Source organism: Pygocentrus nattereri, chromosome 20, assembly GCF_015220715.1.
Source record: "Pygocentrus nattereri isolate fPygNat1 chromosome 20, fPygNat1.pri, whole genome shotgun sequence".
NCBI lineage: Eukaryota > Metazoa > Chordata > Actinopteri > Characiformes > Serrasalmidae > Pygocentrus > Pygocentrus nattereri.
The window spans coordinates 8,563,601-8,582,520 of record NC_051230.1 but is presented as its reverse complement, the minus strand read 5'-3'; the positions used below and the strand labels follow the sequence as shown (position 1 = coordinate 8,582,520).

The 18,920-nt window shown below is 39.3% G+C and overlaps 1 protein-coding gene across 3 annotated transcripts in view; it reads left to right on the top strand.

Annotated features, from left to right (window-relative positions):
• Nucleotides 1-18,920, top strand: part of ksr2 (kinase suppressor of ras 2) — a 168,192-nt gene that overhangs the window by 100,725 nt on the left and 48,547 nt on the right. For all 3 annotated transcript variants that reach the window (XM_017705064.2, XM_017705063.2, XM_037531480.1), the window contains exons 8-14: nt 3,029-3,112; nt 4,692-4,777; nt 5,616-5,633; nt 6,082-6,191; nt 12,684-12,852; nt 13,515-13,556; nt 15,699-15,765. In XM_017705064.2, the coding sequence (XP_017560553.1) occupies nt 3,029-3,112; nt 4,692-4,777; nt 5,616-5,633; nt 6,082-6,191; nt 12,684-12,852; nt 13,515-13,556; nt 15,699-15,765 (576 nt within the window). The remainder of the gene's footprint in view (nt 1-3,028; nt 3,113-4,691; nt 4,778-5,615; nt 5,634-6,081; nt 6,192-12,683; nt 12,853-13,514; nt 13,557-15,698; nt 15,766-18,920) is intronic.

Here is an 18,920-nt window from a genome sequence, read left to right as displayed (position 1 = left end):
TTCTCCCAAATGCCACACATCTCACAGTAAAACAGTGGACATTTGGTACGGCACAGAGAAACCTGGTGTTTCTCTGCTGAATAAAGAATGAGGAGGAATAAGTAATGTTTGGCGGACGTTAACCCTTAGAAGCTGGGAATTATTACTGACGTTTAGCCCTGCTATGCAAATGTCATGATATAAGTACATAATTAACTAGAGTTTACATTTCCTGAAGGAAATGCAGTTCTTGCAAGGCAAGAAAGAATGAAAGGAAGAAAGACGAAAAGAAAAGAAAGAAAGAAAGAAAGAAAGAAAGAAAGAAAGAAAGAAAGAAAGAAAGAAAGAAAGAAAGAAAGAAAGAAAGAAAGGAAGGACAAGATAAAAAATAAAAGAAAAACAGGAGAAAATGGAAAAAAAAAAAAAAACAAGAACAAAGCTTTTTTCCACAGAATAAGACTGTGGAGACATTAATAGTGTCATCAAATTCAGATCTTTCCTACTTATAAACACAGATTGAAAGTGTAGAATCTTCACCTCTGCTTGTCCACAATTGTCCACAGTTGCCTGGTGGACAGGCTTTAAGAATGTCGGCAAAAATCCTGTTTAACCTAATGAGAAATTTTAGCCAGAGTACGGAAAAGTATAACGTATTGTTAAGTTTAAACACCGCAACAGAATAAACGGGAACAGCCAGAATCAAAGAAGAAAATGGGTCAAACACAGTTAAGCAGTAGAGGAGAAACGCTCAGTACGCACATCTACCTAACCTAAAGCCCAGGCTTATGTACGAAACTAAATGATAAAGGAAAAATGGAACAGGTGTGAGTGCACATAAACGTCTGGAGATGAGGAGCGCTGATGGGTGGATTTGTGAAAGTCACTTCAGGTGCTAAGTATGACATCCAAGCCCAACTTTACACAGTGAAACTTTCATGCAACTAGTTGTGTGTTGTAAGTTGCCTGCAACGCAGTTTCCGTACAATTTAACAGTTACGTGAAGTAATCCAAAAACAATTAAAGTTGCCCGCAACTCATTCAGTCACTCCACCAGTTAGCCAAATTAGCAGCTTGTTTTTTGATATACTGCATCGTTTTTGCAATGAAGCCATATCTGTCTCTTATCCATCTATCTAGAGGTCTTTACTATATACTTGAATTTTTCAGCTGTTGTGTGTATGTGAAGCCTTCAGTAATTCATATCTAAGTGGCCATTATGGTTACAGCCTACTTGATGTCTTACTCATCCTGTTCTCCAAGCACTGCAAGTTAATCTCAAGCGCATTTAAGTCTCCTTTTCTGTAGTAATTTTCACTGAGCCTTGTGTAAACTTAGGGGGCATCATAAAAGAAGAAAATGAATCCAGCTTCATAAATCACAATAACAGCAGGTGGTCAGTGGAGAATAAATGGTGGATCAAGCAGCCGTTTAAACAGCTGTTAGCCTTATCTGGCTAGTTAACACAGCTGGTTACAGAAATGTTAGCTTTGAGAAACTCCTGTTTGTTGTCATGGCAACTGACAAAATGTAAAATTACCAGCCTGGAGACGATGGGGAGGGCGCTCATTTTTAACAGCTCAATAAACCAACTTCTGTTTTGTTTTCTTGTCCATTGGCCCAGTGGAATTGTTCGAAAGTATTTTGTTTGATCAAATCATACATTATTGCCATTTTAAATGGCCGTTTCAGAAAAAAATGGTTCTTGAATCTACTATTGTGGCTGAGTGTCAAGTGAGTTGCAAGATGCCTTAGTTTCATGTAGGTTTCAAGCAGCTGAATTTGCATAAAAGCTTCATCGTGTGAAGCCAGTCTGAGGGTTAAAGGAGGACATGTAAGACATGAAAGTATCCTGACATGACTTTACGCTTCTGAAGTGCAGTAAATCGTTCATTCTGACAGTGTTGGAATGCCGTCACTCAGCCTAAACATTCCCTTTACTGAATGTTTAGTTAGCAGCAAACAAAACGTCGGTGGGTTTTTCAGACAGAGCTCACGAAAAACAGTATAACCTTCCAAGGCTGCTTTCACAGATGTATTTGGGAGTGATCTGTTTATGTGGACACTTGAGGACACTCGGTAGAGACCCCATCACTGAACAGGAATGTCTCGAACAAACATTTGGTGATTTTGGCTTTGGGATCAAGGCGGTTATTTGATAAAAGACGGTTCGGATTCAGAACACTGAGTTCTTTTGATCTTACTTTCTGGTCTGCTTGACTGAGATCCAATTTGAAGGCCGTCTCTGACCACCCGTCTTTGCTGACCTCTGCGACTGAGCATTCTTTAAAAACTAAGGCTTCAGGAAAAAAGGGTGCTTCAACTGTTTAAACAGATCTAAGTGTCGAGACGTGGGCGGGATGGATCTGCCTTCGCTTTTACCACACAATGCAATGCAGTCTAAATGAAGACATTTCGATTCTGTCAGAGCCTATTAGTCATATTCCATTAGCTGTCAGTGTCAGCTCATGCCAAAGAACTCAGCTGCTAGATCTCAATGGCCTTTTTTATTGCTGTGCACACAGTAGATATGGCTGCTGGTAATATATATGAAGAGAGAGCAAGCTGGACAGACTGACAGACAGAGACCCAGAGCGCTATAAGTCTCATTTCTCTTTTGAATGATCGTCTCTCTGCTCTGATGTTGCCATATGGCTTTTGCCCCATTGAATATTTGTCAGACGCAGAGGCACAGCTGGGCATTTAGGAGAGATTGAAAGACGCTGAGTCACAATTAAATTACTCCATACTGAACATTAGAGGAAGAAGTGCCTATCTTTGCGTATAGCCTGTCTCTCAATGAAAAGGTTATTGGGTAAATACGACTGCTGCTTTGACACGTTCAGCTCTTTCATCGCAGGAGGCAGAGAATTGCAGTCAAAAGGTCAAAACAAATCTTTGCGACTGAAGTGCAGACTGTTTATTGGTCCACCTTTAGAAACAGATTCAGTATGATGGTCTGCTAAAGAATAGCATTGTAATAAACCTCACCTTTTGTTTGTTGAAGAATCTCTGGAACAGCGCTGCTATAAACTGATTTGTATCTTTGCAGATTTTCCACCAAGTATTGGATGTCGCAGACTTGTATAGTCTGTGGGAAAGGAATGTTATTTGGCCTGAAGTGCAAAACTTGCAAGTAAGTGCACCAACTCTGGATTACTGGTTGTTTTTATAGAATAGTTTCATTGAGGGTAGATCACAGTGGGACCTTTAAAAAATGCATACGTTTATTTCTGTTATTGCTTTGATGTGTCCTGTTAAGGCCTATTCACACCGAGTATTTATGGATGAAGAGAAAGGATGCTGAGTTTTTAAAATGAACACAAGCATATTAATGCCATCTTTTACACTGAGTCCTCTGTAAAAATGTTAACTGGGTCCAGCTCGATTTTCTGCATTGTGTGGATGCAGTAAAAATGCAGCTGCACTAACTAAAGCTTATAGAAAAAGCAACAAGCTGGCAATAAAAATGCAGAAGTTAAAGGAAATAAACTGTCCTATGCCTTAGTTTGAGCACAGCTGATCAAATTACTGTCAAAAAAAGATTTTGTTGATGGGAAACATCATCTGCAGGGAACATTTGTTCAGTCTGTTGAAGTGTTGAACGTCTACTCAAATTGAAACATTTTTTCACCTATTTCAGAATGACCAGAAACAGTGTCATATTTTGTATACTGACCAATTTTAGCAACACTATATTAATACTAGGTAGGGCCTCACTTACTCTCAAAACAGCCTCAATTCTTTGTGGCATGGATTGCTCAAGAAGATGGTTCACTTTGGTCATGATTGCAACATGCAGTTGCGATTTTTCAGGTGCACTCATGCTGCATATTTCACATTCTGCAGCTTTAGATTTATGTTCTTGGCTGACAGACGTGAAACCTGTCGTGCTCTGCTGTTGGAGCCCATCCCCCTCAAAGATTGATGTGTTGTGCATTTTCAGATGTTTTTCTCTTCATCACTATTGTATAGAGTGCTTATCTGAGTTAAAGTAGCCTTTCTGTCAGCTTGAACCAGTCTTGACGTGCTCCGTTGACCTCTCTCATCAACAAGGTGTTTTCATCCTCATAGGATGTCTTTACTTTATTGCGACTGCTGTGCATGAAAATCCCAGGAGGTCAGCGGTGATAGAATTACTCCAACCAGCCCGTCTGGCACCAACAATCACGCTACAGTCTAAATCACTGAAATTACACTTTTCCCCCATTCTGGTGGTTAATGTGAACCTTACGAGAACCTGCTGGCCTGTATCTGTGTGATTTTATACACTGCACTGCTGCCACATGATTGGCTTATTACATAATTACATGTTTAAGTAGGTGAAGAGGTGTTCCTAATAAAGTGCTCAATGTATTGAAATGATGCATGCAGCTAACTTTTTATCCAGTCATCATATGTTTGGAGCTAGTCTTATGGACGTTACCATAGTGAATAGCTGAATAAATGTTTTTATTTGCTTTTAACACCAAAGGTCTGCTGACAATCCCAGCGCTCTCTGAATCCCCTTTGTCTTTGTAATTGCGCCTGGAGTTTCAAATGATCCTGACTATCATTATCATTTAAAAAAGACTATTTGAATAAATTAAATGTCTAATAATTTCATGCTTTAGGCATTCTCTTGCCTCTACGCTCTCAGGAGAATCACTTAGAATTTTTTTAATATTAGGTTCTTGAGGCAAATGAAAGTCTTTACTCTTGGTTTTATCTGTTAGGTTGAAGTGCCACAATAAATGTACCAAAGAAGCACCTCCTTGCCATTTGCTGATATACCATCGTGGAAGGAGGGACTCTTTCAAAGGTATTTAACAGTTTTTTCTATCTGGAATATTGGAGATCTTTTTTGTCATTTTTGTCATTAAATATGAAATGTGATGCTGTAGGATTTGTAACATCTCCCTTATTACACTATAAGTATTTTGCCTGAGGAGAGTTACTACACTCTTAAAGATGTTCTTCAAGGGTTCTTTAGTAAAGAAAATGGTTCTATATAGAATCATGAACACTCAAAGGACCCTTTGCGTGATTAAAGTGCTCTTTGCATTGCAAAAAAGGTTCTTCAGATTGATGGTGAATGTGTGGTAGATGATTCTATATTGAACCTTTTTGTTTCTACAAGGTTCTACATAGCACCGAAAAGGGTTTTACTTTTGTTACAAGCCAAAGAACCCCTTTTTGGTACTATGTAGAACCCCTTTTTCCTAAGACTGTATGGTGATGATAAACAGTGTATATCTTGCTGTTGTTGGAAGAAAACCTCGTATCTTCAAAATAGTAACTTTACAAGAGAAGGAAAAAACCTACTTTAGTTTTAATGTAAGTCAATGGAGCCAGACTTTTTTCCAAGTCATTTTGGGCTATTTTGTTTGGTCCATTCTTCATGAAATTTACACACAGTGTAAAAAGCAATGGGTATTTTCAAAATATGACAAAAACTGAAAAACGATATACAAGGTTTTCTTCCGACAGCAGTGATATGTAGCCTGCATCCCATCATGCATGAGATTTCATGATGGTGTAGTACTTCATGTGTGTTCACTCGCTTTACTATCTGTTTTCTCTTTCATCTCAATTTTGCTCCTAATCCCTCTTTCTGTCCTGACTTTATCTTTTTTTTTCCTTTTCCACCTCTCCTGAAGATCAAGGGACATCTCAAGGTAATGCAATCGATTAATGTGTGTTTGTGGGAGTGCTAATGACATTTCGAGAGCAGGCGTCACAGTGGATTTCCTCTTGAAAGATGTGCCTCGGCAGCTTGTATGGTAGTCTAGCAGCAGTCCTACGCTCTCTTATAGCTTTCTGACACCTGCTCAAAATCTGATTGACGCCCTAACTTTCATAGCGTATGAAGTCGTGGAAATGGACCTGCTCTGTGGCACGTCTTTATAATCAGTTATGACATTTTTTCATCAGCTCGCAAAACTCAGACAGGCTCATATAAACATATTATAATGTCTTTGTGTAGCACCCTTCAATTACAATGTGTCAAGTTTTTGTGAGGTTTTTATGTGAATTGTTACCATGACCACTGTTTTTCCGTTGCTGGGACAACGGCCTGCTGTTACCCTGGATACAATTCCCCCCCTCTCCCTCTCCCATTCTCAGCTCGTCAGCTTGTCAGGACCGAGTCAGTACCGTGTGACATAAACAACCCCCTCAGGTACACGGACCTGCACATCAGCCAGACTCTGCCCAAAACCAACAAAATCAACAAGGTGGGTTCCTCTCCCTCCTCTCTGCTGCGCACTTCAGCCAATCAGCTCCAGAAATGCCACACAATGCAGCCTTATTCAGCCTTGCACTCAGACGCTGGAAAGCCTAGTTAGCCGAGGTTATGGTGTATGGAAAATAATTGCCTTGGTTTGTTTGAGGTGCCCTGGCCTAAATGACTTGTGTTCGCTCTGCTTATTAGTAGCCTCAGGATTCCAGCTGAATTTTAATCCTCTGCTCCATCGTTCGCTGCCCGCATACAAACCGAGACGCCTCTCATAGCACTGCTCCAACTTCAGAAATAAAAAATACATTCATCACGGAGTGTGGAGGGTCTGTCTCATCAGAGCATCTAAGCATGTGTTAATCAGAATAGCAGGAACGCTTTTGCACTCTGGAACATCTTGCAAAATAAAGCAGACAGACTGAACGGTAGAGATGTGAGTGGGAGGATGCAGGACAGATAGCCAGCTGAACTAATTACTTCAAGATGCTGATTAACTAATTAAGTGCAGTTAAAGAAACTAAAATAAGTGAACCAGATTCTATTTGGATTATCTCTCAGATATAAAGTCACTATGTAATAGATTGATTATGCAACATGGATGCAAGAAGTAGGGAGTTGCAGCATACCCAGATTTCAGGATTGTATTGGAACTGCTAGATGATAAAAAATAGGGGAAAAAATGAAGTGTAAAATAAATAATGTAGTAAAAACCTGTGTGCTTTCTGTTGTGTTGATGTCATTAAAACACTGGCAATATTAGTTTTTTCTGGGGGACAGTCGTAGGCTGGAGGTTAGAACCAGCCCTTTGACTGGAAAGTCGATGGTTCGATCCCCAGAGCTGACAGTACATGACTGAAGTGCCCTTGAGCAAGACGCCTAGTCCCGACTGCTCTCCAGGCACTGCGGATAGGGCTGCCCACCGCTCCGGGCAAGTGTGCTCACTCCCCCCCTAGTGTGTGTGTCCTCACTAGTGTGTATGTGGTGTTTCACTGCACGGATGGGTTAAATGCGGAGGTGGAATTTCCCCGTTGTGGGACTAATAAGGGTCTCTTAATCTTAAATATTAAAAATCATCCAAAGTTATCATTTCTCGTGCTTTGGACACAAGTTTTTAACCACGTGCTTGATGTGCACCACATATCAGCAATCTTATTGGTCACTCAGCTCATTTGCATTAAGTTTGACCAGAACTCAACATGTGATAGCACATTGACATGTTCTGTTTGAAGTACATTACCCCCAAAATTCAGTATAAGAATATATCAATATATAGTACATTTCAACTGCTTACAATTTTAGGACCCTTAACACAAAACACCTTCCAGCCCCCTTGTTGTACAGTGCATTAAAGGCCCCTATTTGATGGTCCACTTGATGTCTGTGTGGACCTTGATGCCCCAAGGTCCACTTGATGTCTGTGTGGTTTTTTATACTAGTAATTAATAATTTAATCAGTTACTTTTTCCAGCCCCTCTCTACTGCCTAAAATTAAATAGACTGTTTTGTTACTGCACCGTTAAGACTGATATATGTAAATAAGCTCCGTTCTGATTGGCTATAATTTGCCTTTTTAAAAAAGCATTCCAGGCTGAAACACTCCTTATAGATTTAGTGAGTGGGTGGGGCTAAATTGGTGGAAGCTGTATAAGCAGGTATGTGTAAATGCATTGGTTTAACATTAGGCTGTTTCTGCAGCGTAGTTTCAGTTTATATACAGTATGGACTGAGGAGTGAAAGGACCTTTACCCATGTTTATATACTACAGCAAAGTCTTTAATAAAAAAAAAAAAATCATGAAAAATTAAGTTTTCCATGATGTGATGGAAGGTATGCTTCATTGATATTCCTAGTGGAAAAATGACTTTTTAATACAGAAAAATAAAATAAAAAGCCTGGAGTCAGTTTGCGTGGAATATGGTATGATTATTTTCCCTATTTAAAGATACAGAAGATGTTCACTTAATGATCCACCCCAGTGACAGCGTTTGTACTCAAAAGGTACAGTTTTATGAGTGTACTGTACTCATGGTAATGTGGTTGGATAATACAAAAGTTGTTTATTGGTTCACTGAATACTTCTTAGTTTTTTTATAATCTGGTGAGCAAGAATGTTTCAGTCCTGCTGGCCGGGACATGAAAGACATTATAATTTCACATGAATGTTGGTTTATATTAAAGTGGGATTTGCACAAGAGACAACTGACGCGCGCGTGTGTGTGTGTGTGTGTGTGTGTGTGTGTGTGTGTGTGTGTGTAAACTGAGGACCCCTCCGGCGTCCAGCTCATCACTGACCTTCTGGAGCTTTAGAAGGCAGAGCCTCTAATGATGAGGCAGTATTTCATAATGCCATCTCACATTTCATTTCTGTCATATGAAAACTTCATTACTTAGTTATTATTCTTCCACCATATGAAAATGTCAGCTGTTCTTTACATTTTGTGAACATTTCATGTTGAAAGCCCGAGTTTCTTATTACTTTAACTTTGGGGTTGCCAGACAATTCAAATAAGTCATTTTGACTAATCATATAACTTTGCTCAGATAATTGTGGTTTATTAAATTATTTGGGAGAGTTAATTGTGATTCATTGTGATAAATGATTCACTCCCATATTTATTTTCAGCTAATAAACTGCATTTTGTTTAAGCTACATGGAGAAAATAAGCTCTGTCAAAATGTTATCACTTTCACTGATTTAATAACATTATTTTCATCACATGAATGCAGGGTTCTCATTAACCTGAACATGAATAGCATGATTTCCATAGAATCAATGCCGTTTCCAATTTTCATTACTGGCGTCCTATTAGAGCAGCAGTTGCTGCATGTTCCAACCGAAGGGTGTACATTGTATGAGTGCACCGATGAGCCAAAATATTATGAGATATAATGATGATTATTTGGTAATAAGATGCATGTCAAGGTCTGGAATATATCAGGTGGTAAGCTGGAACACTCAGTTCTCATGGAGAAATGGGCAGACATGAAGTCCTGTGTAAATCTGACAAGGGCCAAACTGTCCATGTCTACACGTCTGGGTCGGAGCATCTCAGAAACAGCAAGGCTTGTGGGTGCTTCCAGTTATCAGTGGTCCAAGGAGGGACAAACCATGAACCAATGACAGGGTGTTGGCTCATCGATACCTGGGGGCAATAGAGCCTATCTCATCTGGTCTTAATCAACAGAAGGGCGACTGTGACACAAGCCAAAAGTCATTTTTAATGACAGTTATGGGAGGAATGTGTCAACACAGTGCATATCACCCTGTAGGATATGAGACTACATAGCCACAGTCTTGCAAAAGGGCCAATGCTAACCCCTGTCCGGCATCAGAAGCTCCAAGAGTAGGCATGCAAGCACTGGAACAATAGAAGAAGGCTGTCTCATCCGATGAGTTCCATTTTCTTTCACATCATGTGGATGGCCAGGCAAGTGTGTGCCATTAACTTGAGAAGTGATGGCACCAGGATGGAATGTTGGAAGAAGACAAGCTGGTTGAGGGAATGTGATGCTCAATGTTCTGTTGGGAAACCTTAGGTCTGGGGGCAATTTCACTTCGTTGCAAACCAGGTACATCCTTTAATTGCAACGACAGTGCTAAAAAGTATGCCCTGCTACACTGCATACATTGTTTGGGAATGCTTTGAGGAACATAAAGAAGATTTGGCAGTGTTGACCAGCCAGATTCCCCAGATCTCAATCCAGCCAGGCATCTCTGGGATGTGCTGGAACAAAAGCCAAATCTGTAGCAACTCTACCTTAGAACTTACAGTATTTAAAGGATCTTGGTGCCAGATACCACAGGTGTCCATGCTATCGTGGGTCGGAGCTGTTTTGGCAGGGCCAGATTAGGCAGATGATCATAATGTTCTGGCTCATCAATGTGTTTCATATATACAGTCTGCGGTTCCAGCTCCATATTTATTGTAGCCTTCAGCTCTCGTTCATACCAGTTGTGGATTCTTGCTACGGTGGAGGCTCTCGAGGGGTACTGGTTTCCACATTGCTGTTGCTTTTGTTAGTTTGCTGCTTGTTGATTTATCTATACATCTTCTGCAAGCACTGTCCAGTCTAGTCTGCAGAAGGTGTGGATAATATCACTTTAAATGATATTCAAAAGCTGTACTCTTTCGATCATGAATGGGTCCTTCACAATGTGCTGTAGATGGTTTTATCTAGAACTTTTTTGAAAAGGATTCTATATAGCACCAAAAAGGGTTATACTATTTTTAAGTTGACAAGCTGTAACAACAGAAGAACACTTTTTAGTTCTGTGTATAGCATAGTGTGTGTGTGTAAATATATATATATATATATATATATATATATATATATATATATATATATATATATATGGTTCTATACAGCACCTTTTTTAGAAGGATTCACTACAATGTCAAGCTTCTTACTGAACTTTTTTTTTCTTTCAAAAAGGTTCTACATGAAACCATCTACAGCACTTCTCCCTTAATCTGAAGAACTCTTTCATGTTTCAGAGGATCCTTTTACCATGCAAAGGGTTCTTTGATTGTTCATGGTTTTATATAGAACGATTTTCTTTGCTAAAGAACCCTTGAATAACTATTTTTTTAAGGGTGTGGGCTTCAGCCTGTACTACTACAGATTTAAGTTTAGAGGTTTAAACTACACTCTTTAAAAAGATGGTTCTTCAAGGGTTCTTTAGTAAAGACAATAGTTCTATATAAGACCATGAACACACAAAGGACCTTTTTCGTGCTTATATGGTTCCATGTGTGGTGAAATGGTTCTTCAGATTGATGGAGAATGTGTTGTACGTGTTTTTTTTTATGATAAGGGTTCTATATAGCACCAAACAAAATTCTTCTATTGTAACAATGTCAAGCTTTTTTTTGGTTCTATATAGAACCATTTTCCAAATGTTGACACCACAAATTCACTCGTATGAAGTTTCCATTTTGGAGATACAAGATTTGCTTACATGAGCAATGATGTGCAAGCTTGTCACTTCTCTAGTTCTCTGTATTACCAAACATGTTTCATTTTCTGTAGCAAAGCAGTAGAAGAGACAGTGATTGGCCAATATATTCGTCATGCCACTCAGATCTCGTGCATGAATGATTTGAATGTGCTCTGCGCTTTTGTAAAGGTGGCTCCATGTGTTGGGTAGCTGGCTTGGCTGGCGTTCAGGCCTTTGGGCCTGTGGCTCTGGCTTCAGCACTAATCCACTCCTGCTGGTTTCTGGATGATCGCTCTCTCTTGAGTGGGGGAATGAGGGTGTGTGGTGCCAGAACATTAATGAACAAAGATGTCAGTCCCACTTTTGAGACCTGAATATCTGATGCTTAAAGGAAACGCCAGCATTTTTTAACCTACTGTCTGTCTGTCACATCTGTAGCATATGGTTGATTATCATGGACAATATTAGACTTGTTTAGCGCTACTTGAAAAAACAAAACCCGACGAACAGTTGGTGAAATCTGTCAGTAAGCGTTTATATGAAATATATATTTTTGTGGAATACTTTCATGAATTCTTTAGTCAAAGGAATTTGTAAAACAAGCTGTAAATCTGTATGATTTGCAATATTGTGTTGATGTACTAGTATAGTAGAGTGGTCAGAGTTTTTAGACCTGATTGCGCGTGGTTGCCAGAAAATCAGTCAAGGGGCCCATAAAATGGAAAACGGAATCTTCCTTATGCTTGTGAAATGGTTTCATGTAATGCCTAAGCACTGTTACAATTTTAGAATGTACCTTCCATTTCTCAGTCCTTACGGTTCATATATGGGAACTAAGCTGCAAAATCAGCCTGTCTTTAATTTAACATTCAGTTTTTGTGGTGTCACAGAAACCAGCTCATTTACATACATCCACCTGTTCAGCCTACAGCAGTTTAGCTCCATCCGCCCACTGAAGTTATTCTGTTTCAGCTCTGATTGCTTTTTGAATGAGTCACAATACTGGGCAGCCAATCAGAACAGAGGTCATTTGCACGCATCAATCTTAAAGGCACCAGCTTGTTTAATTCTAATGGATAAAGAGAGGTATAAATGATCAAATATAAATGGATGGATGGATGCTTTTGGTAAATAAATCCACACAGGCCTTGTAAGTGGAGCTTAGGGGAAAAATAAAATACAAAAATATGGGAAATGGCCCTTTAAATGAAAAGTAACTGGAATTGTACTGTATTGCTTTAGTTGAATAAAACTTATAAAATATAAAAATATACACAGACCTGTTTTTTAATCAGGGATAAGATATTCTTTCATGTCTGTATGGTCTTATGACTTGTTAAAGATCTGGTAATAGTTTTGTTTTTGGTTTATATAGTCATGTATACGCCAGACGTATATGCCAACAGGTTTTCAGATCTCTTCTAAATAAAAGGAAATGCATTGAAACTATCCACAGTAATTAATGGGATGATAGCAGACAGAGATCAAATGATGTAATATTTCTTTAATATGCTGGCCCTGACTTGATCTGTCTCTCTCTCTGTGTCTTAGGACCACATCCCTGTGCCATATCAGCCTGACTCCAGCAGCAACCCCTCCTCCACCACCTCCTCTACCCCTTCATCCCCTGCTCCTCCCCTCCCTCCCAGTGCAACTCCTCCCTCCCCACTCCATCCCTCTCCTCAGAGCATCCGACAGCCCAAGCAGCCCAACCTAACAGGTATGTGCAGAAACCACTATGCAAATGCCTGTCCAATAAGTCCTGTAGCCTCTGTATATTTTACAGAATTGTATTGGTTCAAATAGTTTTTTGCCATTATGTGACCCAAATCAGATTTTTTCAGTGAAGTGTGAACAGAAAAATCAGATTTTTGATTTAAACTGCTTTCATATGTGGTGCTAGATTGGATACATATCTTAATGCATAGCCAGGCAACCTTAATAAGAACTTGGTGTCTTTTCACTTTACTGTATATGTGTATATCACAGTACTTCAGGGTCACATGTGGGTCATAATGATAATGCTATGAACGCTCGAAAAGGTGTGTGAGTGTGTGCAGGTAATTTCAGGGCACAGATCTGTTTATACTAAGACACATGGTTCGCTTAAAATATAGAATATTTAATATTGTGTAGGTATAAATAATTTATGTATGAATGGGCAGTACGATGTGAATATAAAGCAAATAACATTTCATATTATAATGCGAAGCTCTATTCTGGTCATTTGTTTAATTCCGTTGTTGAGATATAAACAAGGTAATTCAGAGAGTCTTGATGTTTTATTTTTTCCCCAAAATGCTGGGATTTCCCCTTTAAGGCTTGCAATAAGAAATATCATGAGCCAACCTCTCTCTGTCCCTCTTTCTCTGTCTCTCCCAGCATCTCATTACTACAAATACAAGCAGCAGTTCATCTTCCCTGGTAAGTGCATCATAATTGGATGTTACCTCTACCCATAATGCAATGTGACAGGCCAAGAACAACTCTTTTGATGCAGTTTTTCACCGTCTTTTCTCTGAGGCGCAATGCCGTGCCTCCCCCCCACTGCCCCTTCCCTTTTCTAAACCGGCATGGCCGTGCTGCCTAATGATGGGCCTTGTAAAGGCCAGTCTGCTGGCCCTTCTAAACAAACAAAGGCTCATGAGTGGACATGCTCAGTGGGACACCCTTAGTGGTAGAAAAGCCTTTTGGTGAACATGCAGAAAGCAGAAAGGACATGATGGAAGGCTTACTTGTGGTGGTAGGGCAGCATGAGCACTGATTTTTTTTTTTTATCACTTCCTAACATTCACTGACTTGGGTACGCTTGTACCTACACACACTCATATGTCAGCGTCTCTGCTCTGCTGAGAATGGTCCCTCACCCAATGGTCCCTCAAGTCTCTTTCCAATGAAGAGCGGGGTAGAAGGGGGCTGAGAAATTGTGCTGCAGTCGAGCTACAGACTGTGATTGCAAATATGTGGTGGGTGTTTCTGATAAAATGGCAAATGAGTGTACATGCAGTCATATATAGAAGTTGGTCAAATGATGCATTCTGTTGATTTTCTAAGTAAAAATAGCACATCCAAAGCATTTGTTTAACTTTTTTTGTAAACAAATTAGTGCACAATTTCTATTTACATGCTAAGCACTTTGAAAAAACATACAATATCAACACATCATATATGCATACTATATAATTGCATATCTAGATTACAGTATCTATCTTAGATATATATGTAAAAACTCATATGTCCTAAATCATTTTGGGTCAGTTCTTTTAGTCCATTCATAATGACATTTACACACAAGGTAAAGGGTAATCCATATTTTCTAAGGTTTCAAAAACTGAAGAACATGAAAAATGGAGATATGAGGACGTGAGAAGATGTTTTGAGTGTGGAGGGCTGAAATGTTAAGTGACATGCAGAGTGGCTTTATGCAAAATAATGTGCCTTCTTTCATTAGATATGTTACATATCTTACAAACTATTAGCGATAAATAGAATGGGTCATAATGTGCTATATTGTGACGAGAATTGACAGCATGAATATTTGGCCAATACTTGCTATATTTTAAATGTGTTACATAAGTAAAGAAGATTTGACTCGAACTTACATACATAAAATAAAACATTAAAATATGAACAGCATCCTATAACAAGCACACATATTGCTTTTAGCAGTTGCAGTTCAACAATCGTGAAATCTGGGGCTCCAGCCCCCCACCCAACCGCAGCACCTCTACATCCCACTTTCCCTGCCATAAACTGTGCACAGGAGTCCGTACTGACTGCATGTTTGTGAGGTGTTGGGTTTAAAAGGCCTAGTCAAGAATCTTAAGACAAAAGAGAAAATGAAATATCAGTGGCAAAGAGAGAGAGTGGTGCTAGTGAATCAAATGCATTCCCATTAAAACATCCTACAGCCGTGTTATTTTCCTTCGGCTAAGAAAATGGAATTGCACGGACCGCAAGTGTTCACTGTGGCTCCATCACAGCACATTTTGCGCTGCATCTTCTCTACTACATGCATCTGATTCTGAGAGATTAAATAACGCTATTCTGCTGAAAAACATTGCTTCATGCAATGATGGCTGCTGCCACTGTTAACAGAAATCTGTCAACACGCTTTTGAGACACAAACACAAATTTACGCCTGGCTTTGGAAGGTAAGAACAGACTGGAACTAGTTGTAAAATGCTAGTAAATCGATTGGAATGTGAAATATCTCACGTCTGATATCTCCACCCATTTTCTATGCATTCCACCCACATTTTTCATTTGCATATGACTGAGGGAGAGACACACAATTTGCAGTTTTCCATAAGCACAGCCCAGAAACTGCACAATTAGGCTTGTGTGCCTGTTTCATACACAAGACGTGGGCAGAATGAGTCCCATTTGCACATGAAAATGGCGCAAGAGGTTAAGTACATCAGGCCTAGTGCACTCGGCTCGTTTGCCATCATATCATTTGTAACAAATCCAGTGTCAACCAGACAGCAGCTAATAAAGTCAGTGTTTCATTTGTAATGATTTTATTCTGTCTGTCTGCCAATGTGTGTCTGTATGTGTATGTAGATGTGGCCCCAGAGGTTCCTAGTAGAGCTCCTCAGGTTATCCTCCATCCTGTGCTGTCAGAGCCTGGGTAAGTATGTGCATATATAAGAAAGAAGGAAGGTTGGGGGGGGTCTTGGTGACACTATACTACACTAAACTAACACTTGTGATAATTCTATTTCAAAATGTTCTTCTATAGCTAAAAAAATAATAATGGTGCATGTGCTGCATGCCACTGGCTTGAAACTGCTGGAGTGAAACTGTGGCTCTGTGGCTCTCCAGACTGATATTATTGGTCTTCGAAGTTGGTTGCACTTTCTGCTTCTCACAATCCAAATAATCTCAAATGCAATGGTTCATCAGTCCGTGAAACCTTACTCTGGTCAGATGGCCACTTTACATGTTCTGCTGCAAATTCTTCTATGAGTGGAGCTTAAATTTCTCTTCTCGTTTAAAGATGAAATAAGCTGTTTGATTAACTGTCTGATGGGGACCGTTTTGGTCTCACCCAGCTGTTGGGAGTAAGAAATCCCATTTTCTTTTTATCATTTAATCATTTTTCAAGCTCTGGTTTTGGAAACTCCTTCAGCATTCCCCTTCCTTATGCAAGTGATCGTACATCTAATCTCCTCAGAAGTATCTCCTGAAAGTATGAATGTTAATGGCCATTTTCACTGGAAATTACAATAAACAAGGGTAGTCTCTGACATTTGTACTGTAAGTCTGAAGGTTATAACTGACTAATAAGCCCGGTGTTCAAAGCAGTAAAACTGTGTATGAGAAACTAAAATATTGTTTGTGTTCAATGCATTGCATTAACAAAATGTGTAAATATTGTGTGAAAATAGGCAAAAGATTATTCGAAAACAGCCGGGGCCTATTTCTGTAATCTTCCGGCCAGTATCCAGTTTTAGAGCCGGGGTCACTGCACACACAGACATGACAGACACTTACATCACTGCTTGTGTCTATTTATGGGGGGCATGAATGTTTTGAAATAACCGAATTATTGGAGCAAAAATATTTCCGTCGCCGAAACAGAAACACGCAAGAAGATGCGAGGCGCACACTTTGGGCAAGCGCAGCGGTGCCCTTCACGTCACGCTACAGTGATGATGCCAACCGGATCCGAGAGTGTTTGGGAGAAGTCAAAGGCCCATAAAAGTCAACGTCTCCTTACATTAACGGAAGTCAAATGAATGCTACCATACAAACTGTATTTGTGTGCTACATGTGGACATGTGGAGTCAACCTCTGTCTATATTCAATTGGTTTAGCGTTATGCCCCATTTTCTTGAATAGGACAACTTTGTCACAGTCTACATGTTTATGCTGACATTGCTGCATAAAATAAATATTTAACCAAAGCAAGCTTAGGGCAGAGTGGCGGAGCATCATCTTCTTGATGAAAGTGGAGCAGCCGCGGTTTGTGATGAGATGCACGCCTCGCTACAGACACAGCAAGTGCACACTCTTTTGATTTAATTAGCGGCAAAAGCCCCCTCTTGACTGCTCTCACTGGTGAGGCCTCCTAGGTCTCTGGGCCCTCAATGCGCAAGGCTATGGGTTAATGACCAGCCCTCTGCCTGCTTAGCAGGGTGTGCAGTCATTATCTGCTAGGCCATGTCTCCACTGGCTGCTGGAGGAATGTGTTGCTCTGTTCAAACCACAGACAAGAGAGTGAGTCATTGAGAGCCAACCGTCCGAAGCTTCGAGCGTGGAGCTAATGACCAAGTGAATGGATATAGCGCATTGATCCCCTTTCACATAAGGTTATTATTTATCTATTTTACTTTATTTACTTTCTTTGAACTAGGTTTAAGGTTAAGACTACTAGCATGTACTTCATCATTCAAAAGTTTGTAGTCACTTGCCCTATACAACGGGAATTTAAATATTACAAACTAAGGGTATTTTTAGATTATTATTATATTAGATATTTCAAGAAATTGGTTGAAAAAGAAAATGTTCTCACCAAAATCTATTTTCTTGAATTTTATTCATGCATTTAGAATTGATTTATGCTAGATTACAGGGTCTCAGTTCTCAATATTATACAATAATATGCTTGGCAGACAAGCTTATTCAGAGTGTCATACAGTTTCTAATCATTACAAAGATAAGCGAATGTAGCATTTGGTGTCTTGCCCAAGGACTCTTATTGGTGCTGGATGGTGTGTTACCTGAGTGGGGATTTAAACCCTGTTCTGTGCTACCCTGCACACTGTACAAAACATTATACAGGCTCTGTTTATCATTCTGAACACATTTCTCATTTTTTATTTACAGGTTTCCATTTATTTCTAATCAGAATCATGTGAATTGCACTGGACTAACGTTTCAGAATCATTTTTTTCATTTACCTGAAAACCAAACTGGTTTTATGTTAGTGAAAACCTACAAAGACCTCAGTCTGGACATCTATAACAACATCCAGGTTTAAATGAGTGTATAATATAATTATACTGTTTATTTTTGCTGTAACAAAACCGTTCAAAAATGGTAACTTTACAGGGGAAGGAAACAAAGTTCTTAAAGTTAATGTAACAAGATGTTATTCCAGGTCATTTTGGACTCTTTCTGTTGGTCCATTCACCATGAAATGTGCAATGTTAAGGACAGCTGGTGCTTTTAAATGGTTTAAAAAACTGGAAATTAAAAAAAAGAGCTATAAGGTTTTGATCCGGCAGCAAGGATATACAGTACTGTGCACAGGCCATCTGAGAAATTCTATGAACATATATAGACAATAAGCATTTATTTATATAAAATTCATGCAGTGGCTGGAGTGCACTGAAAACACAGGTTTGACTTTTTTTTATTTTAAAAATTTTATTCAGAATATCTTCGGGCCGAGACATTCAGAACTTTCTCAAAATCAGGAAACACGTGTTAGTTTTCACTTTAATAATGTATTTTGTTTCTAATGTGCAAAAGTATTTTTACTGAAAAGACATACATGTTGTTTGAATAAATTATCAGCGGTGACATTAAGGTCCAGCCAGAAAACCACTGTCTGTAGAGTATGAAGGTAACCTGGCATCATGAGCCATGTATTGTATCTATGAACATGCTAGGCAGCCTAGGGAGTTTTAGTTAAACCTTTCTAAAATGTTTGCTGTTACAGTTCACACAATAAATTGATACCTTTGGTACAGACACAAAATAAGTGACATAGTAATGAGACTTTTCAGTGTCATTTTTCTGATAAGCTTTTTATTACACTTTGAAAACATCTTTGAA